Source organism: Ovis aries, chromosome 7 (assembly GCF_016772045.2).
Source record: "Ovis aries strain OAR_USU_Benz2616 breed Rambouillet chromosome 7, ARS-UI_Ramb_v3.0, whole genome shotgun sequence".
Taxonomy (NCBI): domain Eukaryota; kingdom Metazoa; phylum Chordata; class Mammalia; order Artiodactyla; family Bovidae; genus Ovis; species Ovis aries.
In genome coordinates, this window is record NC_056060.1 from 946,443 (window position 1) to 969,852 (window position 23,410).

Below are 23,410 nucleotides of genomic sequence, written 5' to 3' on the forward strand. Positions count from 1 at the left end.
AATGTATTAAAAAAGACCAAAAAGTCAAAATCCAACACATCTGTTTCTTTACCTCAATTTTTCCACAGTAGGTTTAGCTGGTGTGCTACCAGCTGAGGAAAATCCATTGTCACTATCTGAGGAATCTCCAAATCGTCGAGAAAGCCAGTCCCTTAATGGTCTATGGAGACATTAAGAATTCACTTTTAAAACTTGGCTATGTAAAAAAACTATCAGAATTGTGAAGTTTCTTATTTTAAAAAATACAAATATACCTGATAAAAGGAATGGCCATAAAAAATTTGTTTGGTGCCAAACCAAGTTTGGATTTTGGGGTCATATCATTTCTATGGCAAGGCAATTTCTCAATGGAGAACCACTCAATATTCTGAAACACAAGAAAATTAGTTATTATCAAGGAGTTTCTAAAAGCAATGTCTTACATCATCTAATTATATACCATCCAGCAACCTAAAAATTCTTCTCAATTACATACCCGGATTTCTCTTCTGGTTTTTGGGTTAAATTTTGTATCTTTTGGAATTCCTGGAATGATGTACAAACGAGCAAGCTGATCATTGATCCGAAGTTCAATGTAATCATCCTTACAAATATAATCTTTGATATCAAAACCAGTTTCTTCAAAGACCTGAAAATAATAAATCTGGATGATTTTCAAGTTTGGCTGTAAGACCTTCAGTCCATTAATATTTGCTTATTTCAAAGTCACAAATTTAGAAATATCCAGGCAATTAAATGCATAAAAACACTATATATATAAAAAAAAAATCACAGTATTTCAGGGTCCAGTTCTTGCTGTGTCTCTATGGAAAAACCTCCTCACACATTTAAGCCTAAGTTTTTTCAGCTATTCAAAAAAAGGAAACACATGATTCTGCGATTTACAATAATATATATTTGGTCACTGTCCCCTCTTCTGATATAAGAGCTCCTAAAGCGGTTGGAATGTCTTAAATGATAAAAGCAAAAGTATCTTTGCTGTTTATCTAGGTCTCTCGCTTTGCAGGCAGATTCTTTACCAGCTGAGCCACAAGGGAAGCCCAAAAGTATCTTTAGTCCTGTCAATTATGTGACTTCTGGAGTCCACTTCGGGAATTAATTTGGTTGCCAGGTGATCAAGAGGGTTCAAACTTTCAATGGGCCCCTCCTCCCCCACCTCTAGGAAATAAACTCAGTCAACCCCATAAGAATCAAAAAGAACGTTTCTAGTTTGAAAAGCCCATGAAGATTTGGGGATAGTGGTGCCAAAGACAGCAAGAAAGTTCCTTGCTTTTTTCTGTACCTTGCACCCTAAGTATTTATGTCTTCCATCTAGTTATTCCTAAGTTACATCTTTTTATTACAATAAACTGGAAAACTTAATAAGAAAAATGTTTCTCAATTCTATGATCACTCTAGCAAAAACTAATCAAACCCAAAGAGGGGGATCAAAAGGCACAAGTGACAACCTGGACGTTGCAACTGGCATCTGAAGCCAAGCATGGTCTTATAGAACTGAGCCCTTCACCTCTGGAATGTGATGCTACCTCCAGACAGTGTCAGAATTGAGCTGAATTGTAAACCATTCAGCTGATACCCAAAACCTGCTTACTGATGCAGGGAAATCAAGCCCCTGCGCATGTGCGTACACGCATACGCATGCGCACACACACACTCTATAACTGGGTCCAAAACCCTTATTATGTTAGGATACATCAGTGGTTCCCACTCCATGGGCATAATATGAACCTCATAGGGATTTGATTCAGTAACCACAAATGTACATGTATAACCAAGCTACAGAATGAAAAACGTCTTATACAAAGAAAACCATTCTTCAAACACGAAAATTGAATTGGGACTAATACTAACATTTCAATGGACAGATTCCAAGAAAACAGCTACAACCACCTTTGTACACAGGGTGTAGTTAGCTGCAGTCACCATCTGCAGTGATTTTGGAGCCCAAAAAAATAAAGGCTGCCATTGTTTCCACTGTTTCTCAATCTATTTCCCAGGAAGTGATGGGACCAGATGCCATGATCTTTTGTTTTCTGAATGTTAAGCTTTAAGCCAACTTTTTTACTCTCCTCTTTCACATTCGTCAAGAGGCTCTTTAGTTCTTCTTCACTTTCTGCCATAAGGGTGGTGTCATCTGCATATCTGAGGTTATTAATATTTCTCACGGCAACCCTGACTGCAGCTTGTGCTTCATTCAGCCCAGCGTTTCTCATGATGTACTCTGTATATAAGTTAAATAAGCACTGTAACAAGATACAGCCTTAAAGTACTCTTTTTCCTATTTGGAACCAGTCTATTGTTCCATATCCAGTTCTAACTGTTGCTTCCTGACCTGCATACAGATTTCTCAAGAGGCAGGTCAGGTGGTCTGGCATTCCCATCTCTTTCAGAATTTTCCACAGTTGATTGTGATCCACACAGTCCAAGGGCTTTGGCATAGTCAATAAAGCACAAATAGATGTTTTGCTGGAATTCTCTTGCTTTTTTGATGATCCAGCGATGTCAGCAATTTGATCTCTGGTTCCTCTGCCTTTTCTAAAACCAGCTGGAATATCTGGAAGTTCACGATTTATGTATTGTTGAAGACTGGCTTGGAGAATTTTAAGCATTCCTTCACTAGCATGTGAGATGAGTGCAATTGTGCGGTAGTTTGAGCATTCTTTGGCATTGCCTTTCTTAGGGATTGGAATGAAAACTGATCTTTACCAATCCTGTGGCCACTGCTGAATTTTCCAAATGTGCTGGCATATTGAGTGTAGCCTTTTCACAGCATCATCTTTCAGGATTTGAAAGAGCTCAACTGGAATTCCATCACCTCCACTAGCTTTGTTTGAAGTGATGCTTCCTAAGGCCCACTTGACTTCACATTCCAGGATGTCTGGCTCTAGGTGAGTGATCACACCATCGTGATTGTCTGGGTCGTGAAGATCTTTTTTGAACAGTTCTTCTGTGTATTCTTGCCACCTCTTCTTAGTATCTTCTGCTTCTGTTAGGTCCATACCATTTCTGTCCTTTATCGAGCCCATCTTTGCATGAAATGTTCCCTTGGTATCTCTAATTTTCTTGAAGACATCTCTAGTCTTTCCCATTCTGTTGTTTTCTCTATGTCCCTGCATTGATTGCTGAGGAAGACTTTCTTATCTCTCCTTGCTGCTCTTTGAAACTCTGCATCCGGATGCTTATATCTCTCCTTTTCTCCTTTGCTTTTTGCGTCTCTTCTTTTCACAGCTATCTGTAAGGCCTCCTCAGACAGCCATTTTGCTTTTTTGCATTTCTTTTCCATGGGGATGGTCTTGATCCCTGTCTCCTGTACAATGTCACAAACCTCTGTCCATAGTTCATCAAGCACTCTGTCTATCAGATCTAGTCCCTTAAATCTATTTCTCAGTTCCACTGTATAATCGTAAGGGATTTGATTTAGGTCATACCTGAATGGTCTAGCGGTTTTCCCTACTTTCTTCAATTTCAGTCTGAATTTGGCAATAAGGAGTTTATGATCTGAGCCACAGTCAGCTCCCGGTCTTGTTTTTGCTGACTGTATCGAACTTCTCCATCACTGGGTGCAAAGAATATAATCAATCTAATTTCGGTGTTGGCCATCTGGTGATGTCCATGTGTAGAGTCTTCTCTTGTGTTGTTGGAAGAGGGTGTTTGCTATGACCAGTGCATTCCCTTGGCAAAACTCTACTAGCCTTTGCCCTGCTTCATTCTGCACTCCAAGGCCCAATTTGCCTGTTACTCCAGGTGTTTCTTGACTTCCTACTTTTGTATATCAATCCCCTATAATGAAAAGGACATCTTTTTTGGATGTTAGTTTAAAAGGTCTTGTAGGTCTTCATAGAACCATTCAACTTCAGCTTCTTCAGCATTACTGGTCAGGGCACAGACTTGGATTTCTGTAATACTGAATGGCTTGCTTTAGAAACAGAGATCATTCTGAACTTAGTTCAGATCTAAAACTGCCCTTCCTCATAGTGCCTCAAGGACTGACAAGACATGGAACCCCAGTTCCTGGGAATAAAGTGTTACAGCTAACCCCCACAGCTAACCCTCACCTTCTCCTTCAACCAGAAAAGCCATGCTTTTTAATCTATTAAAATCCCAGGCCTCTGCTTAAAAAACCACTAGTGAGGGGGGACGGATTCACTTGAAGACTGGACTGACGCAGACACACTGCTACACCTAGGAGAGGCAATAAGGAGCTACTGCAGAGCACAGTGAACTCTACTCAGTACCCTCTAACGGCCCACATGGGAAAAGGACCTGAAAGACTGGCCAGACAGTCATACAGCAGACTCACTTTGCTGTATACCTGAACGTCACAACACTGTAAATCAATTATACCCCAATAAAAATTAAAACCATTAGTCTCCTCTAGCCTTCAATGTTCTCCTTCAGATAACATTTATGTTCTCTGGCAAGTTCCTTTCCCACTTCACCCTCAAATGAAAAAGGCTTTGGTTCTTTACTGACTAGAAACCAGTGTGCGCCTTTTACGCTGGAATTCCTCCTTTTCCCTCTAGCTTCAGCACCTACCCAATCGATGGCACAGAAGACGATAAAACATGCACAGGCCTGAACCTCCTACAAGGTAAGGATGTGGCGGAGTTATTTGTGTCCATTCCTTTTGTCTCTTCCCTCCTTCTCTTGCTGGTTTAGGTACATCTTTCTACCTCCTTCAATAAGGGCACATCTATATTTCTCTCAGATATGTATAGGCTGTAACTCATAATTTAAGCTCCTCCACAACACCTAACTCATTTCTGTATACTGCCAATTATGCTAAACCTTTTCCTAATTTTAAGTACTAGGTGAATATACTCATTTGAAACTGCTCTATGGTATACAGAAGAAAGAGACATTATTTGTATTTCCTACTTTCAGAAACAACAGAGTGGGAACAGAAATACCTATGTATTACCAAAAAAGAGCTTTCTTGTCCTAAACCAAAACTATACATCTTATCCAGAATAAAATCCGGAAGGCTCAGTGATACTTTGTATCTATCCCTAGAACTTAATTTAACATTTATATACATGTGGTGTGTGCTCAGTGTTGTCTGACCCAGTGTTGTCCAACTCTTCTATAACCCCAAGGACTTTAGCTCTCCAGGCTCCTCTGGCTGTGGAGATTCTCCAGGCTGGAGTGGGCTGCCCTGGCCTCCTCCAGAGGATATTCCCAACCCAGGGAGCAAACCCCCGACTCCCACACTGCAGACAAATTCTTTACCGCTTGAGCCACCAGGGAAGTCCACTGTATACATAACACAATATAATTAAACTAACAATCGTGGATTTATTCCACAACTCATGTATGTTATCTGAATGTTCCCATTAAAGTCCAGATGTTAATACTTTGGTTTTCCTTTTCTTTGAAAGTAAGTCTACCCTACTCTACTGCTTGAGACATAACTTAAAAATGGTTTTTATTACAAATCAATCTGGTTGGATATCAGAATTCTAACTTTAGAAATTAGAACTGGTTTACCTAAAAGTTTACCTATCAGTGACATAAAATTGTTTTTCTTCATCAAAGTCTCCATTAAGAAAGTCAAAAGGGAATACATAAACCAGAAGACATTCACAATATACTCAAATCCAGACTACATTAAGAAATCCTATATATCCACAAGACAAGTAAACCAACTTAGAAAAAAGGTAACATGTAAGTGGGTACTTACTAATAGAGGACATGCAAATGGCCAATAAGAATGTGACAATGTGGCCACCACCATCATTAAACCTCAGGGGAATACGAAAAACACAATGACAGACCATTATATTCCCCTAATAATGGCTAGTTTTTTGAAAATGAGATTTAATTAATATATTACATTATATTAGCTTCAGATACACAACATAATAATGTTTTGCATATATTGAGAAATGACTATAAATTTTTTTCCCCGGTTTTACTGAGATATAATTGACATATATCATCGCAAAAGTTTAAGGTATACAGCATGATGGTTTGACTTACACATACTGTGAAATGGTTACTCTTAAGTTTAGCTGATACGGATCATCTCATAAGTACAATAAAAAGAATAAGAAAAAAATACACTTTTTTCTTGTAATGAGAACCCTTAAGATCTAGTCTCTGAACTTTTCATACGTATCACACAGCAGGGTTAACTATACTCATCATGCTGTACATTACATCCCTAGTGCTTATTTATCTTCTAAATCTAGACCATGAATCCGATCTCTCGTGAGTTTTGCTTTTCAGATTCCACACAAAAGGGAGACCATACAAAATCTGTCTTTATCTGACTTATTCATTCTGCACAATGCCCTCAATGCCCATCCACAGTACAAATGGCAGGACTCCTTTTTTAACAACTGAAGTGTATTCCACTGTGTACATACATATCACATCTTCTCCAGCCATTCATTTGTCAATGAACATTTCAGTTGTTTCCATGCCTCGGCTATTATAAACAATGCTATTATGAACATAAGACTGTGGATATCTTTTCAAGTTAGTATTTTCATTTCCTCTGGATATATTCTCAGAAGTGGAATTGCTGAATCATACGGTTATTTTAATTTTTTGAGGATCCGAAATAGAATTTTCCATACTGGCTGTATCAGTTTACAATCCTACCAACAGTGAACAGGGACCCCTTTCTCCACATTGATCTGTCTTTTTGAAGGCAGCCATTCTAAGAGGCATGAGAGATATCTCACTATGGTTTTGATTTGTATTTCCCTAACAATCATAAGATGGTCAACATCGAAATCAGACTGATTATATTAGCTGCACCCAGCGATGGAGAAGTTCTATACAGTCAACAAAAACAAGACCGGGAGCTGACTGTGGCTCAGATGATGAACTCCTTACTGCCAAATTCAGACTTAAATTGAAGAAAGTAGGGAAAACCACTAGACCATTCAGGTATGACCTAAATCAAATCCCTTACGATTATATAGTGGAACTGAGAAATAGATTTAAGGGACTAGATCTGATAGAGTGCTTGATGAACTATGGATGGAGGTTCATGACATTGTACAGGAGACAGGGATCAAAACCATCCCCATAGAAAAGGAATGCAAAAAAGCAAAATGGCTGTCTGAGGAAGCCTTACAGATAGCTGTGAAAAGAAGAGACGCAAAAAGCAAAGGAGAAAAGGAGAGATATAAGCATCTGGATGCAGAGTTCCAAAGAGCAGCAAGGAGAGATAAGAAAGTCTTCCTCAGCGATCAATGCAGGGACATAGAGAAAACAACAGAATGGGAAAGACTAGAGATGTCTTCAAGAAAATTAGAGATACCAAGGGAACATTTCATGCAAAGATGGGCTCGATAAAGGACAGAAATGGTATGGACCTAACAGAAGCGGAAGATATTAAGAAGAGGTGGCAAGCATACACAGAAGAACTGTTCAAAAAAGATCTTCACGACCCAGACAATCACGATGGTGTGATCACTCACCTAGAGCCAGACATCCTGGAATGTGAAGTCAAGTGGGCCTTAGGAAGCATCACTTCAAACAAAGCTAGTGGAGGTGATGGAATTCCAGTTGAGCTCTTTCAAATCCTGAAAGATGATGCTGTGAAAAGGCTACACTCAATATGCCAGCACATTTGGAAAACTCAATAGTGGCCACAGGATTGGTAAAGATCAGTTTTCATTCCAATCCCTAAGAAAGGCAATGCCAAAGAATGCTCAAACTACCGCACAATTGCACTCATCTCACATGCTAGTGAAGGAATGCTTAAAATTCTCCAAGCCAGGCTTCAGCAATACGTGAATCATGAACTTCCAGATGTTCCAGCTGGTTTTAGAAAAGGCAGAGGAACCAGAGATCAAATTGCCAACATCGCTGGATCATCAAAAAAGCAAGAGAATTCCAGAAAAACATCTATTTCTGCTTTATTGACTATGCCAAAGCCCTTGGACTGTGTGGATCACAATCAACTGTGGAAAATTCTGAAAGAGATGGGAATACCAGACCACCTGACCTACCTCTTGAGAAATCTGTATGCAGGTCAGGAAGCAACAGTTAGAACTGGACATGGCACAACAGACTGGTTCCAAATAGGAAAAGGAGTATGTCAAGGCTGTATATTGTCACCCTGCTTATTTAACTTCTATGCAGAGTACATCATGAGAAACACTGGGCTAGAACAAGCACAAGCTGGAATCAAGATTGCCAGGAGAAAAATCAATAACCTCAGATATGCAGATGACACCACCCTTATGGCAGAAAGTGAAGAGGAACTCAAAAGCCTCTTGATGAAAGTGAAAGAGGAGAGTGAAAAGTTGGCTTAAAACTCAACGTTCAGAAAACAAAGATCATGGCATCTGGTCCCATCACTTCATGGGAAATAGATGGGAAACAGTGGAAACACTGTCAGACTTTATTTTTTTGGGCTCCAAAATCACTGCAGATGGTGACTGCAGCCATGAAATTAAAAGACAAGTTATAACCAACCTAGATAGCATATTCCAAAGCAGAGACATTACTTTGCCAACAAAGGTCCATCTAGTCAAGGCTATGGTTTTTCCAGTGGTCATGTATGGATGTAAAAGTTGGACTGTGAAGAACGCTGAGCACCGAAGAACTGATGCTTTTGAACTGTGATGTTGGAGAAGATTCTTGAGAGTCCCTTGGACTGCAAGGAGATCCAACCAGTCCATTCTAAAGGAGATCAGTCCTGGGTGTTCCTTGGAAGAACTAATGCTGAAGCTGAAACTCCAATACTTTGGCCACCTCATGTGAAAAGTTGACTCATTGGAGAAGACCCTGATGCTGGGAGGGATTGGGGGCAGGAGGAGAAGGGGACAAAGAGGATGAGATGGCTGGATGGCATCACCGACTCAACGGATGTGAGTCTGAGTGAACTCCAGGAGTTGGTGATGGACAGGGAGGCCTGGCATGCTGCGATTCACGGTGTCGCAGAGTCGGACACGACTGAGCGACTGAACTGAACTGAACTGAACTGAATAATCTAGTGATGCAAAGCATCTTTTCACATACTTATTAGCTATTTCTCTATCTTCTTTGGAAAAATGTATATTCAGGTCTTTTTCCCATTTTTTAATTGAATTATTTATTTGCTACTGAGTATATAAGTTCTTATGACACATTAACTCCTTATGAACTATATGGTTTGCTTGTTATACATTTTTAGACATTAACTCCTTATTAACTATATGGTTTGCAAGTATTTTCTCCCATTCCATAGGCTTTCTACTTAGTAGATTGTTTCTCATTTTGGGGTCGATGTAGTCTCGCTTATTTTGGTGCTTGTGCTTTTGCAGTCATATTCAAAAAGTCATTGCCAAGAGCCACATTAAGGAGTTTTTATCTTGTTCTCTTCTAGAAGTTTCATGGTTTCAAGTCTCAGTCATGCACCCACTTCAAGCTAACTTCTGTGAGTGGTGTAAGACAGGGGTCTAGTTTCATTCTTTTACATGGGAATATTCAATTTCCTCAGCATCATTAAGTGAAGAGACTCTCTTTTTTCCATTGAGTTTTCTTGGCTCCCTCTTCAAATATTCGTTGACCATATATGTGTGGGTTTGTTTCTGGGATCTCAATTGTTTGATCTGTTTCATTCATCTGTTTTTGTACCACTGCCATACCATTTAATGACTACAGCTTTATAGTAGCATGAAAACAGGAAGTGTGATACCTTCCACTTTGTTCTTCTTTCTCAGGATTGCTTTGGTTACTCAGAGTCTTGTGTGGTTCTATATACATTTTAGATTTTTGTTTCTAATTCTGTAAAAATAAGGCCACTGAAATCTTGATAGGGATGACACTGAATCTAGAGATGGTTTTTGGCAGTAATGACATTTTAACAATATTAATTCTCATAATCCATGAACATGGGATAAAGATTTCAAAGTCGGTAATTCTACATGTAGGCAAGGACAACAAGAAGTCTCATATGCAGGTGGTAGGCATATAAATGGGTTCAACCACCTGGAAAACCACTGGCAACTTCCCTATGACTCAGTAATTCCATTCCTAGAGAAATGCAGGCTTATTTTCCTCAAAGGACATGTACCAGCATATTTATACCAGTTTTATCCTTAACAGCCAAAAGCTGGATATAATCCAATACATAAGAGAATGGATAAACAACTGTGGTGTATTTGTACACTGCAATATTACAAAGAGCAATTAAAAAGAACCAGCTGCTAATATACACAATAACACAGATGACTCTCACAAGCATTACACTGAGAGAGAGAGATAAAACACAAAGAACAGCTATTGCAAAATCCTAATTATATGAAGCTCAGAACAGGCAAAAATAATCGATGGTAATAGAAAAGTCAAAACAGTGGTTCCTTCCAGGAAATGTGGGAAAAGCAGGCACTGATCAGAAGGAGCAGGGCTTCCCTGGTGGTCCAGTGACTGGCGGCCTGCCTTCCAATGCAGGGGATGCGGGCTGGACCCCTGGTCAAGGAAGGTTCCACATGACATGCAGCAGCTGTGCCCATGCGCCACAACTACAGAGCTGGCACTGCAGAGCCCAGGAGCTGCAATCACCGAAGCCCGAAAGCCCCAGAGGCCGCACTCCGCAACAGGAGAAAGCCCTCACTCGCCTAACTAGAGAAAGCCCGCACACAGCAACCAGGAGCCCACGCCATAGCCAAGATCCAGTGCAGCCAAAATTTTAAAAAGCAGGGGCAGCAAAGACTCTTCTGAGCTGCTGAAAACATTCTTTGACCTCGATGGTGGTTTCACAGGCATGTACAAACATAAAAATGAATAACCTGACAAGTTTATTTTATGCCTTTATCTGTCAATAAAAAAAGCTTAAAAATAACTTTTACATGGTTCTTAATTCTATTTTTACAGTTATTCTCTTTAACTCTCTTCTTTGAATATCTTATAATCAGAAATTAGAATACCTACCAGTCACATATGTCTGTATAATAATTAAAAGCTATGCTAAAAATAAACTGTATAATCTAAGTTCCTGTAAGCAGACCCTATTTGTTACAAACAGAATCTAACTGAATACATGCTTAACAAAACAAACACTGAAGGACTAAGAGACTGTTTCAGATTAAAGACTGCAAAACAACAATTAAATGTAAACACAGGGCATGAGCCTGAATAGGATCCTGTATGGAAGAAGGGGTGGAAAGTGCAGAAAAGGACTATAATGGATCAACTAGTAAATATGAATATTGAATTATCTGTTAGATAAAAGAACCTATCAAACCCATTCCTGAATTTGATAATTACACTGTGATTATGTAAGAGAACTTTCTAGTTCTTTAAACTTACTGATACATGCAATAATAGTGGTTAAGGGGCATTATGTCTACAATTTACTCCTAAACTATTTAGCAATGACAATAAAAACCACACACCCATATGTATCAAAAGTAATACAGCAAACATGGCAAAATATTAACAGGTGGGTCTATTCTTTATATTATTCTTACTACAACATTGACACAATTTTAAAGAGTAACATGTAATTAATGGTAAGGTTGTTTTAGTGTATTCATTCAAATATATCCTGTGTGCTTAGGAAGTGACAGGTACTATCCTATCCTATGCACTGATTTCAGAAATGAATAAAGCAAGCACTGCTCTTTCAAGAGCTCCGTCTTAGAAAGAAATGGTAACTGCAGTACGATATACATGCCAGGAAGTGGGTGGGTGCCACGGGAACACAGAATCAGGATGCCTACCTCAGCCTTGAGGGGCTTCCCAACTGCCCATGCAGGAGATGCCAGTTTGATCCCCAGTCCAGGAAGATGCCTGCAGAAGGAAATGGCAACCCACTCCAGTATTCTTGCCTGGAAAAATCCCAAGGACAGAGGAGCCTGGTGGGCTTCAGTCCATGGGGTAGCAAAAAGTTGGGACACGAGTGAGTGCCTGAACATCAACTCAGCCCTGGGCACAGCTGAGGTGTGAGGCGTGCGCTGGGGTGGCCACCTGGAAGGCTGTCATAGGCAGGGTCCTATCCTGTGGGTACATCTGGGCTAGGACTTGAAAGATGACTAGAAGTTTATAAGACCGACAGGAAGAAAAAGATATTCCAGATAGCTGAGAACGGCTGCAGCTGAAGAATTATAATGAGAAGAAATGGTGCAACATGAGGCCATTAGTGTAATGTAACAAAGGCAGCTTTGAAACCCTGTACAACCATACTTAGAATAAACATAATACAATGCTGTTGCTGCTGCTGCTGCTGCTGTTGCTGCTGCTGCTGCTGCTGCTAAGTCACTTCAGTCATGTCCGACTCTGTGCGACCCATGGACTGCAGCCTACCAGGCTCCTCCATCCATGGGATTTTCCAGGCAAGAGTACTGCAGTGGGTTGCCATTGCCTTCTCCGATAATATAATGCAAGACTTCTTAATTCTAAAAGTGATAAAGACTGGTTCACCTCTAAAATAAGGTACTCATTCTCAACAAGCATTTACCAGGAAAAAATTTTTAATAGCTCACTTATATGTACAGATAACAAATGTAAAACCAATGAAGGGTTACTATCCAAAATATATAAACAGCTCATACAGTTCAATATCAAAAAAAAAATCAAAACAAATAGTCAAAAAATGGGCAGAACCCAAACAGCCATTTCTCCAAAGACACACAGATGGCCAGTAAACACAGGAAGAGAGGCTCAATATCGCATATTATTAGAGAAATGCATATCAAAACCATGAGATTATCGCCTCACACCAGTCAGAATGTCCATCATCAAAAAAAATCTACCAAGAGTAAATGCTGGAGAGGGTGTGGAGAAAAGGGAGCCCTCCCGCACTGGTGGGAATGTAAACTGATACAGCCACTGTGGAAAACAGTACGGAGGTTCCTTAAAACACTAGGAATAAAATCACCATATGACCCAGCAATCCCACTACTGGGCCACTCCTCCCACCCTGAGAGACCACAATGCCAGAACACACACGTGGCCCACGTTCACCGCAGCACTCCTGACAACAGCCAGGACACGGAAGCAACCGAGACGCCTGTCGACACGTGAACGGGTCAGGAAGCTGCGGCACGCTTCTACAGGGGAGGACTGCTCAGCCATACAGGAGCGAACCTGAGCCAGCCGCAGTGAGGTGGACCGACCTAGACCCTGGTAGAGCCAAGTAAGTCAGAAAGAGAAGGACAAGTGTCGTATGTTAACACATATAGGTGGAATCTAGAAAAACGGTACTAATGAACACAGTAGAGAAGGGTCTGTGGACACAGTGGGGGAACATGAGGCTGGGACAAATTATATACAACAGTGTAGTGTTAGTCGCTCAGTCATGTCCGACTCTCTGCCACCCTATGGAGTGCAGCCCGCCAGGCTCCTCTGTCCGTGGGATTCTCTAGGCAAGAACACTGGAGTGGGTTGCCATCTCCTTCTCCAGGGGATCTTCCCAAGCCGGGCAGGCATCAAACCTGGGCCTCCTGCACTGCAGGCAGACTCTCTACCATCTGAGCTACCAGGGAAATCCTATATACACGATATCGTACATAAAACAGGTAGTAGGAAGTTGCTAAATAACACAGGAAGCCCCGCCTAGTGCTCTGTGATGACCTGGAGGGGTCACCTCATGGCTGGGGATGGGTGGGGGAGGCTCAGGAGAAGTATATATATACACACAAATACACACACACATAACTGACTTGCATTACTGTAGAGCAGAAACCAATTCAAAATTGTAATGCAATTTTCCACCAACTAAAAAAATAAAACTTAAAACCAATTTTTAATACCAAACCTTCTCTGAATCAAATCCATTCCTGTATAATCCAGAGTTTAACGCTCCTGATACATGGAATAGGATTAACGTCTCAAATGATATCAGATAAAAATCTCTACGTAAGAGTAAAAAAATGTACTATCCAAAGAACACCAGCATAGACAATGAAATCTCCTGCCTAAAATCTATGTCCTATAAGCCTACAAGTGGTAGAATATACCAGTAATTCCTCTGTACAAATTCTATCAAGATTAAATCACATAAGGGCACATTAAAGTGTCATTATAATAAAATGCTGTTCTGCCAAATAATAAGTAGCAACATGAAATCTCGAAACCACATGTGAACTGCCAAGTATTCCATGTTCTCAAAAACAGGTGTTGTTTCACCACAATTGATAAAAATACACCAAGATTATCTTAATATAGCTTTTCAATAAAACCTAGGGGACATTTTTCACATCTTTACCCTACATCTTCTTCACTACTGAATAAGTGTTCAGAAATAACCCAATTAACAAAGGGGAAGCAAGTGATCAAAGAAACTACTAACTAGGGCGGCCATGAGCCTTCTACTGACGATTCCTCACAGCTCCTCCCGGAGCCGCCTGCTTGCCACTGCTTCTTCAGCCCAGTCCCCACACACAGCCCTTACAGGAGGTATCAGAGTCTGCTGTAGCAAAATAAATACTTCTACACACTCATACATGATGAAACAACACTAATACAGTTACAATAAAGAAAATTAAAAGTTATTAAGCAACCTAAAATAAAACCCATGGTAGAAACCAGAGGGGAAAAAACATGGTGAAAACAAGAGAAAAGTGCTTAACACATCAGCCTAAGCCTAATGATAGCTAAAAATTAAGACAAAACTTCTCCATATATATTAATACAAGTGAAAATGAAAAGTGTAATATTGACATGAACTCCTATAAATGGAATAACAATCTTGTTTTCAACTAAGACACCGATGGCTCTCCCCCTCCGTCAATGCTGCTTCTATTGCGCTGCAGTACCACCAAGCGGCAGAAGGCTACACTGCAACTCCAGGACGGCTGGTTGAATACTTGCAACACTCAAAAATACCAACTGCTATGGACTAAACCTTCCAAAACTCTTAGGAAGGCAGAGTGAGAGCCTTCACCAGGACGTCCATCAGCAGGCAGCTTGCTCTTAGACTTCCCAGCCTCCAGCGGAGTAGAAAATAAACGTCTACTGCTTACGCCACCCAGTCTGCAGCGTTTTGTTATGCCAGCCTGAGTGGACTGATACAGCAATGCTACACCTGAATTCCAAAATCTGTTCTTTATGAGAAAGGCATTCACTTAAAAGGAACAAAAGTCAAAAGATTTGCCTTTAAAAATTCTAGCCCTTAAAATAACAGAAATTAAATAAAGTCTTTTCTAACAAGTTCCTTTATCGGCTAAAAGAGGCTATTATTTAGATCAGAAAAGTTAGAAGTTAGGATTAATTCTTATTATCAAAGGGAACATTTTTTCCCTGAAATTAATCAACTGTGGTTCCTAAGTACACCTGTGCTTTCCTCAGAGCAAGACAAAATCAGGGGAACAGGGGAGGCCGGGGGAGATTCGTATTGGTCCAAACAAGAGAGGTAAGTGTTATCAGGAAATAGATATATGTACTTAAAATCAAATTTTTTCTGTTTACATCTGTCTATGTGTTTAGAAATTCTCACCAATTTACAAACATTCCTGACTCTCTATATATTAAATAGCAGCCACGAACATGAACTCCAGAACGCAAATACCAGGGTTTGCGTCTCTGTTTTGTGCTTACTGAATACTCAACAGCTCTGTTTCAGTTACCCACCTGTAAAAACAGAGATAACTTCCCATAAAGGCTGCATCTTCCCCTACAGGATTCTCCATTCTCCCACTCCCCTGGCCCCAAGAATAAATTTTATTTATTTTCTTACAAATTATGGGGACCCACTGGAATCAGCACCACACAGACAGGACAACTTTTTATCTCAGTATCCCAGAGGAGAGAACAAAGAAGAGAAACCAAGGTGAAAACTGTCCTGGTTCACAGGTTAACTTTCTCTTCTTATCCCAAATACCCGACTTCTGCATCATCCCGACTCTTCATAATATCGTGTTCAAAACTCATGAGATGGAGCGTTCCAGCAGTAGATGCAGGCGGACCCCTTGGGTCTAGGGTCCTTCTTCAGTTTTCCAAGATTAGGTATTTGATTCCTCGAAAAAGATCCAATTATAAAGATAGCCCATACCACCTAATTTAGCCTACATTTCTGTTACTGCAGGTAATATTTCTTTCTGGACCTGGCTAACTATCTCACTGCTGTAGGACAAGACTACTCCATGCGTAAGGCGTATGGATTAGCTCCACTGAGTAGGACAGCATGGCTCCCATTCTGTCCTTCCTTATAAGCAAGACGACTACAAAAACTGAAGACAGAAAAGGGAAGACGTTTTAAGTATTCCATTTCATCTCCTGCCATCTACAGAAAAGAAAGGAAAAGCTCTTCAGAGGATGTGGCATTTCCTCACCTGCTCCCTAAAGAGTTTTCAATTTTAAAGGGTGGGCATAAAACTTCTTTGCTATAAGCTGTTGCAAAATACTTGCTCAGATAAGCTGTTCCATACTCAATTTAAAATGCAGCATTTTCAGTCCTTTTTAAAATCTTACTCCAAAGTAAATAAGCACTGATATTTTTTCTACAGTAAATAACCACTAGTGGTTTTTAAAAATTTTAACTATTATCCCTCACTAATAAACATACTCAAACCAGGCAGTGAACATTGCTCCAGAAAAACATAAAGCAAAAAAAAAAAAAGAGAGAGAGAGAGAGATTCAAATAAAATATGCTACAAAATCCATACTCCCCTCTCAAAAAAAAATCTCAAAATTCAATCACTACCAGTTTAGACTCTATAAAAATATCACTTCTAGTTACGAACATCTTGTTTTTAGAAATGGAGTCCTTGAGTTGACTCCTAATAATTTTATATCTTACAGAGATTTGCCCAGTTTCTCTAGGCTATTGAGCAACATATACTAAAACTACACTGGAACAAAAACCTTTCAACTCCTAGTGCAGTTCTCTTTCCATTTTATCGCATTTCCTCATAGCTCAACTTCTCAAGTGTCAAGGACAAGGTGCACTGTTGAAAACCGATAGAAAAGAATACCGTAAACAATGTATCACAATGTATTACTGTGGGCTACAGCCAACTGGCTACATTTGAAAATAAACAATTTAAACAAGAGTGAACATCCTCCTTTTAAAAATAAGAAACTAAGGCCCAATACAGACTGCTAGTCTGTGGCAATCTTTTGGGGAAAAAGTGACCTCCATCTGGAAAGATACCCAGTTAAGATTTGAATGGGCAAGAGAAGAGAGGCCTTTCCAGGTAGGAAAATCACATAAGCAAAAGCTTAGTGGATGAAACAAATCAATCAATTCAGAGGACAAAGAATAAATTCTTCTGACTAAGAATGCTACGCTAAGTCGCTTCAGAGACGACAGCCCACCAGGCTCCCCCGTCCCTGGGATTCTCCAGGCAAGAACACTGAAGTGGGTTGCCATTTCCTTCTTGACTAAGAATAAAGACAGACAAATTTAGGAATGGCTAAGAATTAAACTTCACCCTACAGGCAGAGGGAAGCTAGAGTGAGTTTTTACCAATAAATGTAAATGTCTCAGAAATTGTGCGTCTGGAAGCCCAGACTATAAACATAAAACAAAGGTCGTAAGAGCCAAAATATTTAACCAATCTATTTATTTAATCCAATTAAATATTTAATCCAATTCTAAAAGGAAAAGTAGAAAAGATATTACAAAAAAGGTTAAATAATACAATTTAAAATGTACACTGAAGGAAAATGAAACATATGAGAGAAGAATAAATGGCAGAAGTGGACAAACAAATTACCAGTTACATAACAAAAGATATCACTCCACGCAGGCAGTCAAGCTCTGGAAAGAGGATTAAATGATCCAAACAAGTCCAGTCTCCAAAGCTGAAACACTCAAAGCACAACCACCAAACATTACTGTTTCAAACTGCAGTAACTCACCTCTCTAGCAGCACAATCATGAGGAGCTTCTTCTTTGTTTACTTTTCCTTTTGGAAATCCCCAGCCTGATTTTGCTAGGTACCCCTGAACCAGCAGTACCTGCAAAACAATCAAGACGTAAAAATAAAGCCTGCTCTCCTTTCCCATATTCCTTCCTAAAAGCCAGAAGTGCTTTTCTCCCTACTTCAGATAACTGTTATCACCAATAATCTTACTTGGTTAACTATCTTCCAGGAGGCTAGATACATTACTTTTCCTAGGAAGAAAGGCATTCTGCCCATTTTAAAGTATTTCTTCAGCAATCAAGTTCCTTTACAATATGCCATACTGCAACAGGTATAAATGACTAAGACCCAGAATGCAGACAAAATATGCAAATTTTGGCCTTGCAGCGCTAAAAATCTGAGTATACTTTTAAAACCTCAGTTCAGAACATTATAGATGTAACATTAGGATGAAAACAGCCGATTACCATTTCACTTAAAAATTCTGTATTACTCTCACTCACATTTTCAAGTGTCTCATCAAGAATAATTGCACCATATGTTGGCACTCCCATTTTATATTCCTTCCATTCATCCAAAATTTTTTCCACATCTTCACCTTGAGGCAGCAAAAATGGACAATGATTGAAGAGTACACCATGTGTTAAGGAAGCCATTTACTTTCTCCCTTAATACAGTTTAAGCACATATATACAGAAAGAGATCTTTTTAAATGAATTTTGTATTTTATACAAAATTACTCACATCTTCACCTCACTTAAATGTATCCTTCTTTTCACATTTGTTTTCTCCTGAATAAAACATTTCTAACTTCTGCATTTAGCCTAGGCACAAATCAAGTAAACTTTGAATACACATACTCTGGCACCCTAAGTTAACACCAAAAAACTCAGGGCCACGCTAGCACTCCCAATCACTAAGTGTGTCGACCGTGTCACGTTAAGAGTCAACAGGCACCGAAACTGACCGCAGGAAACACAAGCACGGCACACACAGTGAGAGCTCGGCTCCCCGGCAGCGCCGTGGCTAGGACCGCTTCCACTGCAGGGGGCACAGAGCCAGTCCCTGGCTGAGGAACTAAGATCCCACGAGCCCCTCGGCCACCCCTCGCCCCCAAAACAGAAGAAGCGGAAGTAGCTGACTCTAACTCTGGGAAGCAGAACTAGAGATGAATGAAGCATGCCACTCTACAGGGCTGAATATTTTTCTTTACCATGTGCATGTATCGCTTTTATAATTTAAAACATTTTAAAGATGAAGATTTATTAAGGATTACAGAGAAAGGTAAATATAAGTATTAAGGAGAGTATGGCCTGTTTCAAAAGAAACTGGGTATGCCTCTCCAAAACTGGGCAGAGTAAAATAATTTTTTCTAAAGTAAATAAAACCTACACCTGTAAAGTATATCCTCAGGCTTCCAATACTCATATGCTACCAAATGCCTCATTACAACACTGTTAATTATGAAAACTGTAGGGCAAATTATAATTTATGACAGTGTTTCTCAAACAGACATTCTCAAGGGTTTTCAAGTTCTCTGTGAAAACTTCCATATTCTGTCTTTTCATTTTTATGTTATTGTAAGAAAGGAAGGTTTTGTAACAGATAAGGCAAAGAAAGGTGCAGGGAAAACTTGTAGTACACACACGTCGACATCCTGTAAGAAGTCAGCATTATATTCACATTAACTACTGAGTTAAACAAAAACATCACATTAAATTCATTTTATGAAAACTAATTTTATGAGCTGTACCTTTTTTCTGTTTAAAAATATGCTTTGGTTTTATAACTGCAGTAAGAAATAAGGTTCTCAAAGAGCTCAAAAAAGGCAACCATCTATAAAACACTGTATTAAATAGGCAAGCACTATATAGGCAAGGTTAAAAATATTCTTTGCTTTCATTTAGGGAGAGGGGAAATCATGTGGATATAATATTAACTATTCCATAAAGCTCTATGGAAGAATTTTGGACGATTCCAGCTTCCTATAATTCTGAAAGCTATTTCCCATTAAAAGTCTGGCCTGAGACATTTAATAAAAATTCCTTATGTGTTTTAGGTCACCACAGATTTTTTTTTTTAATCTAACTATATCTTTTAAATAAATGGATATTTTTTCCATTAAAAATTTAACCACAGGGGGAAAAATATGAAAATAACCCAGGAATAGAAGTAACTTCAAATAGCGTTAAAGAGGAAGTGTCAAAGAGGAAGACACTTATCTCGTCTTTTTCCTCTCTCTTCCTTCTCCCTACAACATTCTTAATAATTTCACAGTGCATTAGTGTCTCTATAATGAAGTTTTATCTCATCTTTATACCCATTAAATAACTTCCTCAAAAATAACGAAGATTAGCAAAACAAATTAAAATCAAGACATAATCTTGAAAATTATCTACTCTTCATTTACCCATTTTTTTTCCTACCCCAAAATCACCATAAAAAGAGTTGATGAACCAATCAACTGCAGACCAAGATATATTTGGAATTAATGATGAAAAGTACCTGCTCAAGTCCACACAATTAGCAAATACAGAACCCAATCCAAAGTGACATCAATTTCTTCACTGAAGACAACTCTTCAATCTTCCTCCGTATTCAAAAGTACATAAAGTAATTCATTCCAACAATGGAGTGCAAAGTTTTTTGTTTTTTGGTTTTTTTGGAGTGGAGAGTTTTTAAATACCACTTTTATTTAATGAGACAATGTACTTAACTCAAAAAAACCCTATGATATGCTCTGAGTAATGATAATTATTTTTGAATTTTTACTACAATTATTATTTGTATTATTATTATTATTTGCCTTATTTTCTTAACCATCAAACCAAATTATTTTGCATCTTCAATCTTGGCTTACTGGGCCTTACCAACATTTCTAAGAGAAAGACTGAAGATCACACTGATTAAATAAAGAATGGAAGAAGCTTTAAGCCCATACGTCTACTTGTATTACACATATCCCCTTTCTTAACAATTCAGTGATTCTTTAGTAGACTCTTTTCAACATTTCTGCAAAAACATGAAAAATACACTCTAACTGTAGACAGTCATTTCGCTAAACTGCCATCCAAAATCCTTCTGTTACCACAGATGACGTCAATTTCCTCTCGGGACAAGCTCCAGCCCCAGTTCCTTGGATTCCTGGTCCTTCACCTCCACACCCACTTCTGGGACCAACTGCCACAGCAACAATCGGCACCCTGCCATCAACAGAACTATTACTGTACTTTGATTAGAATAAAACATCTTGGCCATAATTTTCTACAGCAGTCTTTTAAGGAGTCACAATATATGGCTATTCTACATCAATTTTTGACTGTTCTCCTGTCTCCATATTCGCACCCTCTGGCTTTTATTTTCTTCTCTCCACAATATGGTCCATCACTTTAATCAACGTCTTAGCAATATTCAAAATTCTTTTGCCACAGTTATGAATATAGCTCCCAGGCAAAACCTCAAACCAGAAGCAAGTCCAGGACAGTCAACCTATACCACATACTGAGGTATGCAGTATATAACTCAGGCAAGTACTACTGGCACATACTCAGTTAAGTGCTATACCTGAGTAGCCACTAAAGAAAAGTCACAGGATTATGCACAATTAACAAAAGAAAAAAACAGAGTCACAGAAAAGGCCTACTATTTGTCCAAGGTTGCACGGCTGGTAAATGGCAAAGATGGGATGGTAACGCAAGGGATGTGGCTCCAGAATTCATTCTATTAACTTTTGCTCTAGTCTCAGTGTGTCCATCATGCCCCCACAAAATTTCTCCTTTATTTTTCTACAAATGGAATGGCACACCCATCCACTCAATCGCTCAGATCAGAAACCTAGATACCATCCTTGACTCCTTCCTCTACCTCTCCTCAGACACTGAAGTTAAGACAAATTTTACCTCCTAAATATCACTGAAATTTAATATCTTCTATTCACTTCTATCAGAAGTTTCCATTTCCCTCTCATAAATTAATGAAACAGCATCTTAACTAGGTTTCCAATCTGATGTTCCTCCCATTCACTGCCTGCACTATCTCAGGAATGTTTTCCAAAATATCCCTAGAGAAATAAAGTAAATGCGGCAAAACGTTAACAACGGGCAAATACACAGAAAGAGCGTGATGGCACTTGATTTGACATTCTTTCCACTTCTAAGTTAAGCTGTTTTCCCTGAAGTCTTTTTTAATCTCCTGCATTATTACCCTTATGGGTAAAATCCAGACAAATACGGCCCACTAGACTCTGCCTCCAAAGAAGATTTTTATCTATTTTCAAATTGGAGTGGGATTACTCGCTTCACTATTTCTAATGAACCCTACGCTACTTTATCAAAACCTATGAGACTTCAGTGTAATCATGTCCTTTCCTGCCTGTTATCTTAAAGACAGCAACCAAATATACCTTGTTCACTATACAATGCCAGGCACAGAAGAAGCACTCAATTATTTAATGGAGTCTACCACATTAGAAGAAGCTTTTTCTTCCACGTAAGTGAATTAGAAGAAGAAACTTAAATAAAACAGGAGCGCTTTTTTTTTAATAATAAGGAAAGTTTTAAAAATTCATATATATAAACACAATTGCAATTGTGTTTTAGGAAAAACTGCAATTCAGGACTCTGGGTTAGGAAGATCCCTTGGAGAAGGAAATGCCGACCCACTCCAGTATTCTTGCCTGGAGAATCCCATGCACAGAGGAGCCTGGTGGGCCACAGTTCATGGGGTCAGAAGAGTCGGACATAACTCAGTGACTAAACCACCACATAAGCACAAAATCTTACCCAGAAACCCAAAATATGTACAGTTGCTCTTGTAGACCCCCAAGTCTATGCAAAACAGAAGACGACAGCCTTATTTTATCCATGTTTCTCCAATTAGATTATAGCTCCTTAAAACAGTGTTCTGTGATTTCCTCATAAAATCTGCCACCAAGACTCTAACAAAGATAGTGCTCCACAGTACTTCTATTCCTCCTTTTTTCATTTACTTCTCCATACTTGCTGAGAAACTTTCAAAGGTTAACAGCTATACAGAATAAACAGTTTCATTCATTTTCTGCAGAACCCTAAGGGGTTCCTTATTTCATGCAGCTAAGGGAAAGCACAGGGAGCTGAGTGTGAGGGTTGTTTTAAATCACCTATTCCTGCTCCCTCCAGTGTAGTACAGTGAACTTACGGGTATAGCTCCATGTCAACACATGGTTTATGTTTAAAAACAATGACCAAGAGAATAAAAATCAGAGCATCTGGCTCAAGATTTAAAAACTCACAAATCCCCCTGCATAACTTCCATCCCTATCTCCTCTTGGATCCCTGTAAGAATCTTAGTAAAAATTTACTTTCCAAGGTATTGCTTTTCATTTCCAACTCCCCAATTTTGCTCCATCCCTTTTCTTTATCTGCAATGTATTTCCCACTCCAGCCTGCTTACAGGAAATGTATAGAATGAAAATCCTACATTCCCTTTAAAACATAGCCTTGCTTAAACTTGCATAAAACTCTCCACCTTCTGCCAAATTCTAAAAACAGTATCAAGAGCATTAGCAATTTACCGGGGTTTTGGCCTTGTGACATAGCTTCCTTTTATAATCTTAAATATTTGCGTGAATCTTTTATAATTATGACAAGTTTCTATCTTATTTGCAAACAAGGAGGAAC

At 39.2% G+C, this 23,410-nt stretch overlaps 1 protein-coding gene across 2 annotated transcripts in view; it reads right to left on the minus strand.

The window, feature by feature from the left end:
• The window catches only part of DCP2 (decapping mRNA 2), a 53,674-nt gene that overhangs the window by 16,369 nt on the left and 13,895 nt on the right, over nt 1-23,410 (minus strand). For both annotated transcript variants that reach the window (XM_004010171.5, XM_004010170.5), the window contains exons 3-7: nt 18,257-18,384; nt 17,749-17,847; nt 476-628; nt 255-367; nt 53-160 (exon numbers count right to left, since the gene is read on the minus strand). In XM_004010171.5, the coding sequence (XP_004010220.1) occupies nt 53-160; nt 255-367; nt 476-628; nt 17,749-17,847; nt 18,257-18,384 (601 nt within the window). The remainder of the gene's footprint in view (nt 1-52; nt 161-254; nt 368-475; nt 629-17,748; nt 17,848-18,256; nt 18,385-23,410) is intronic.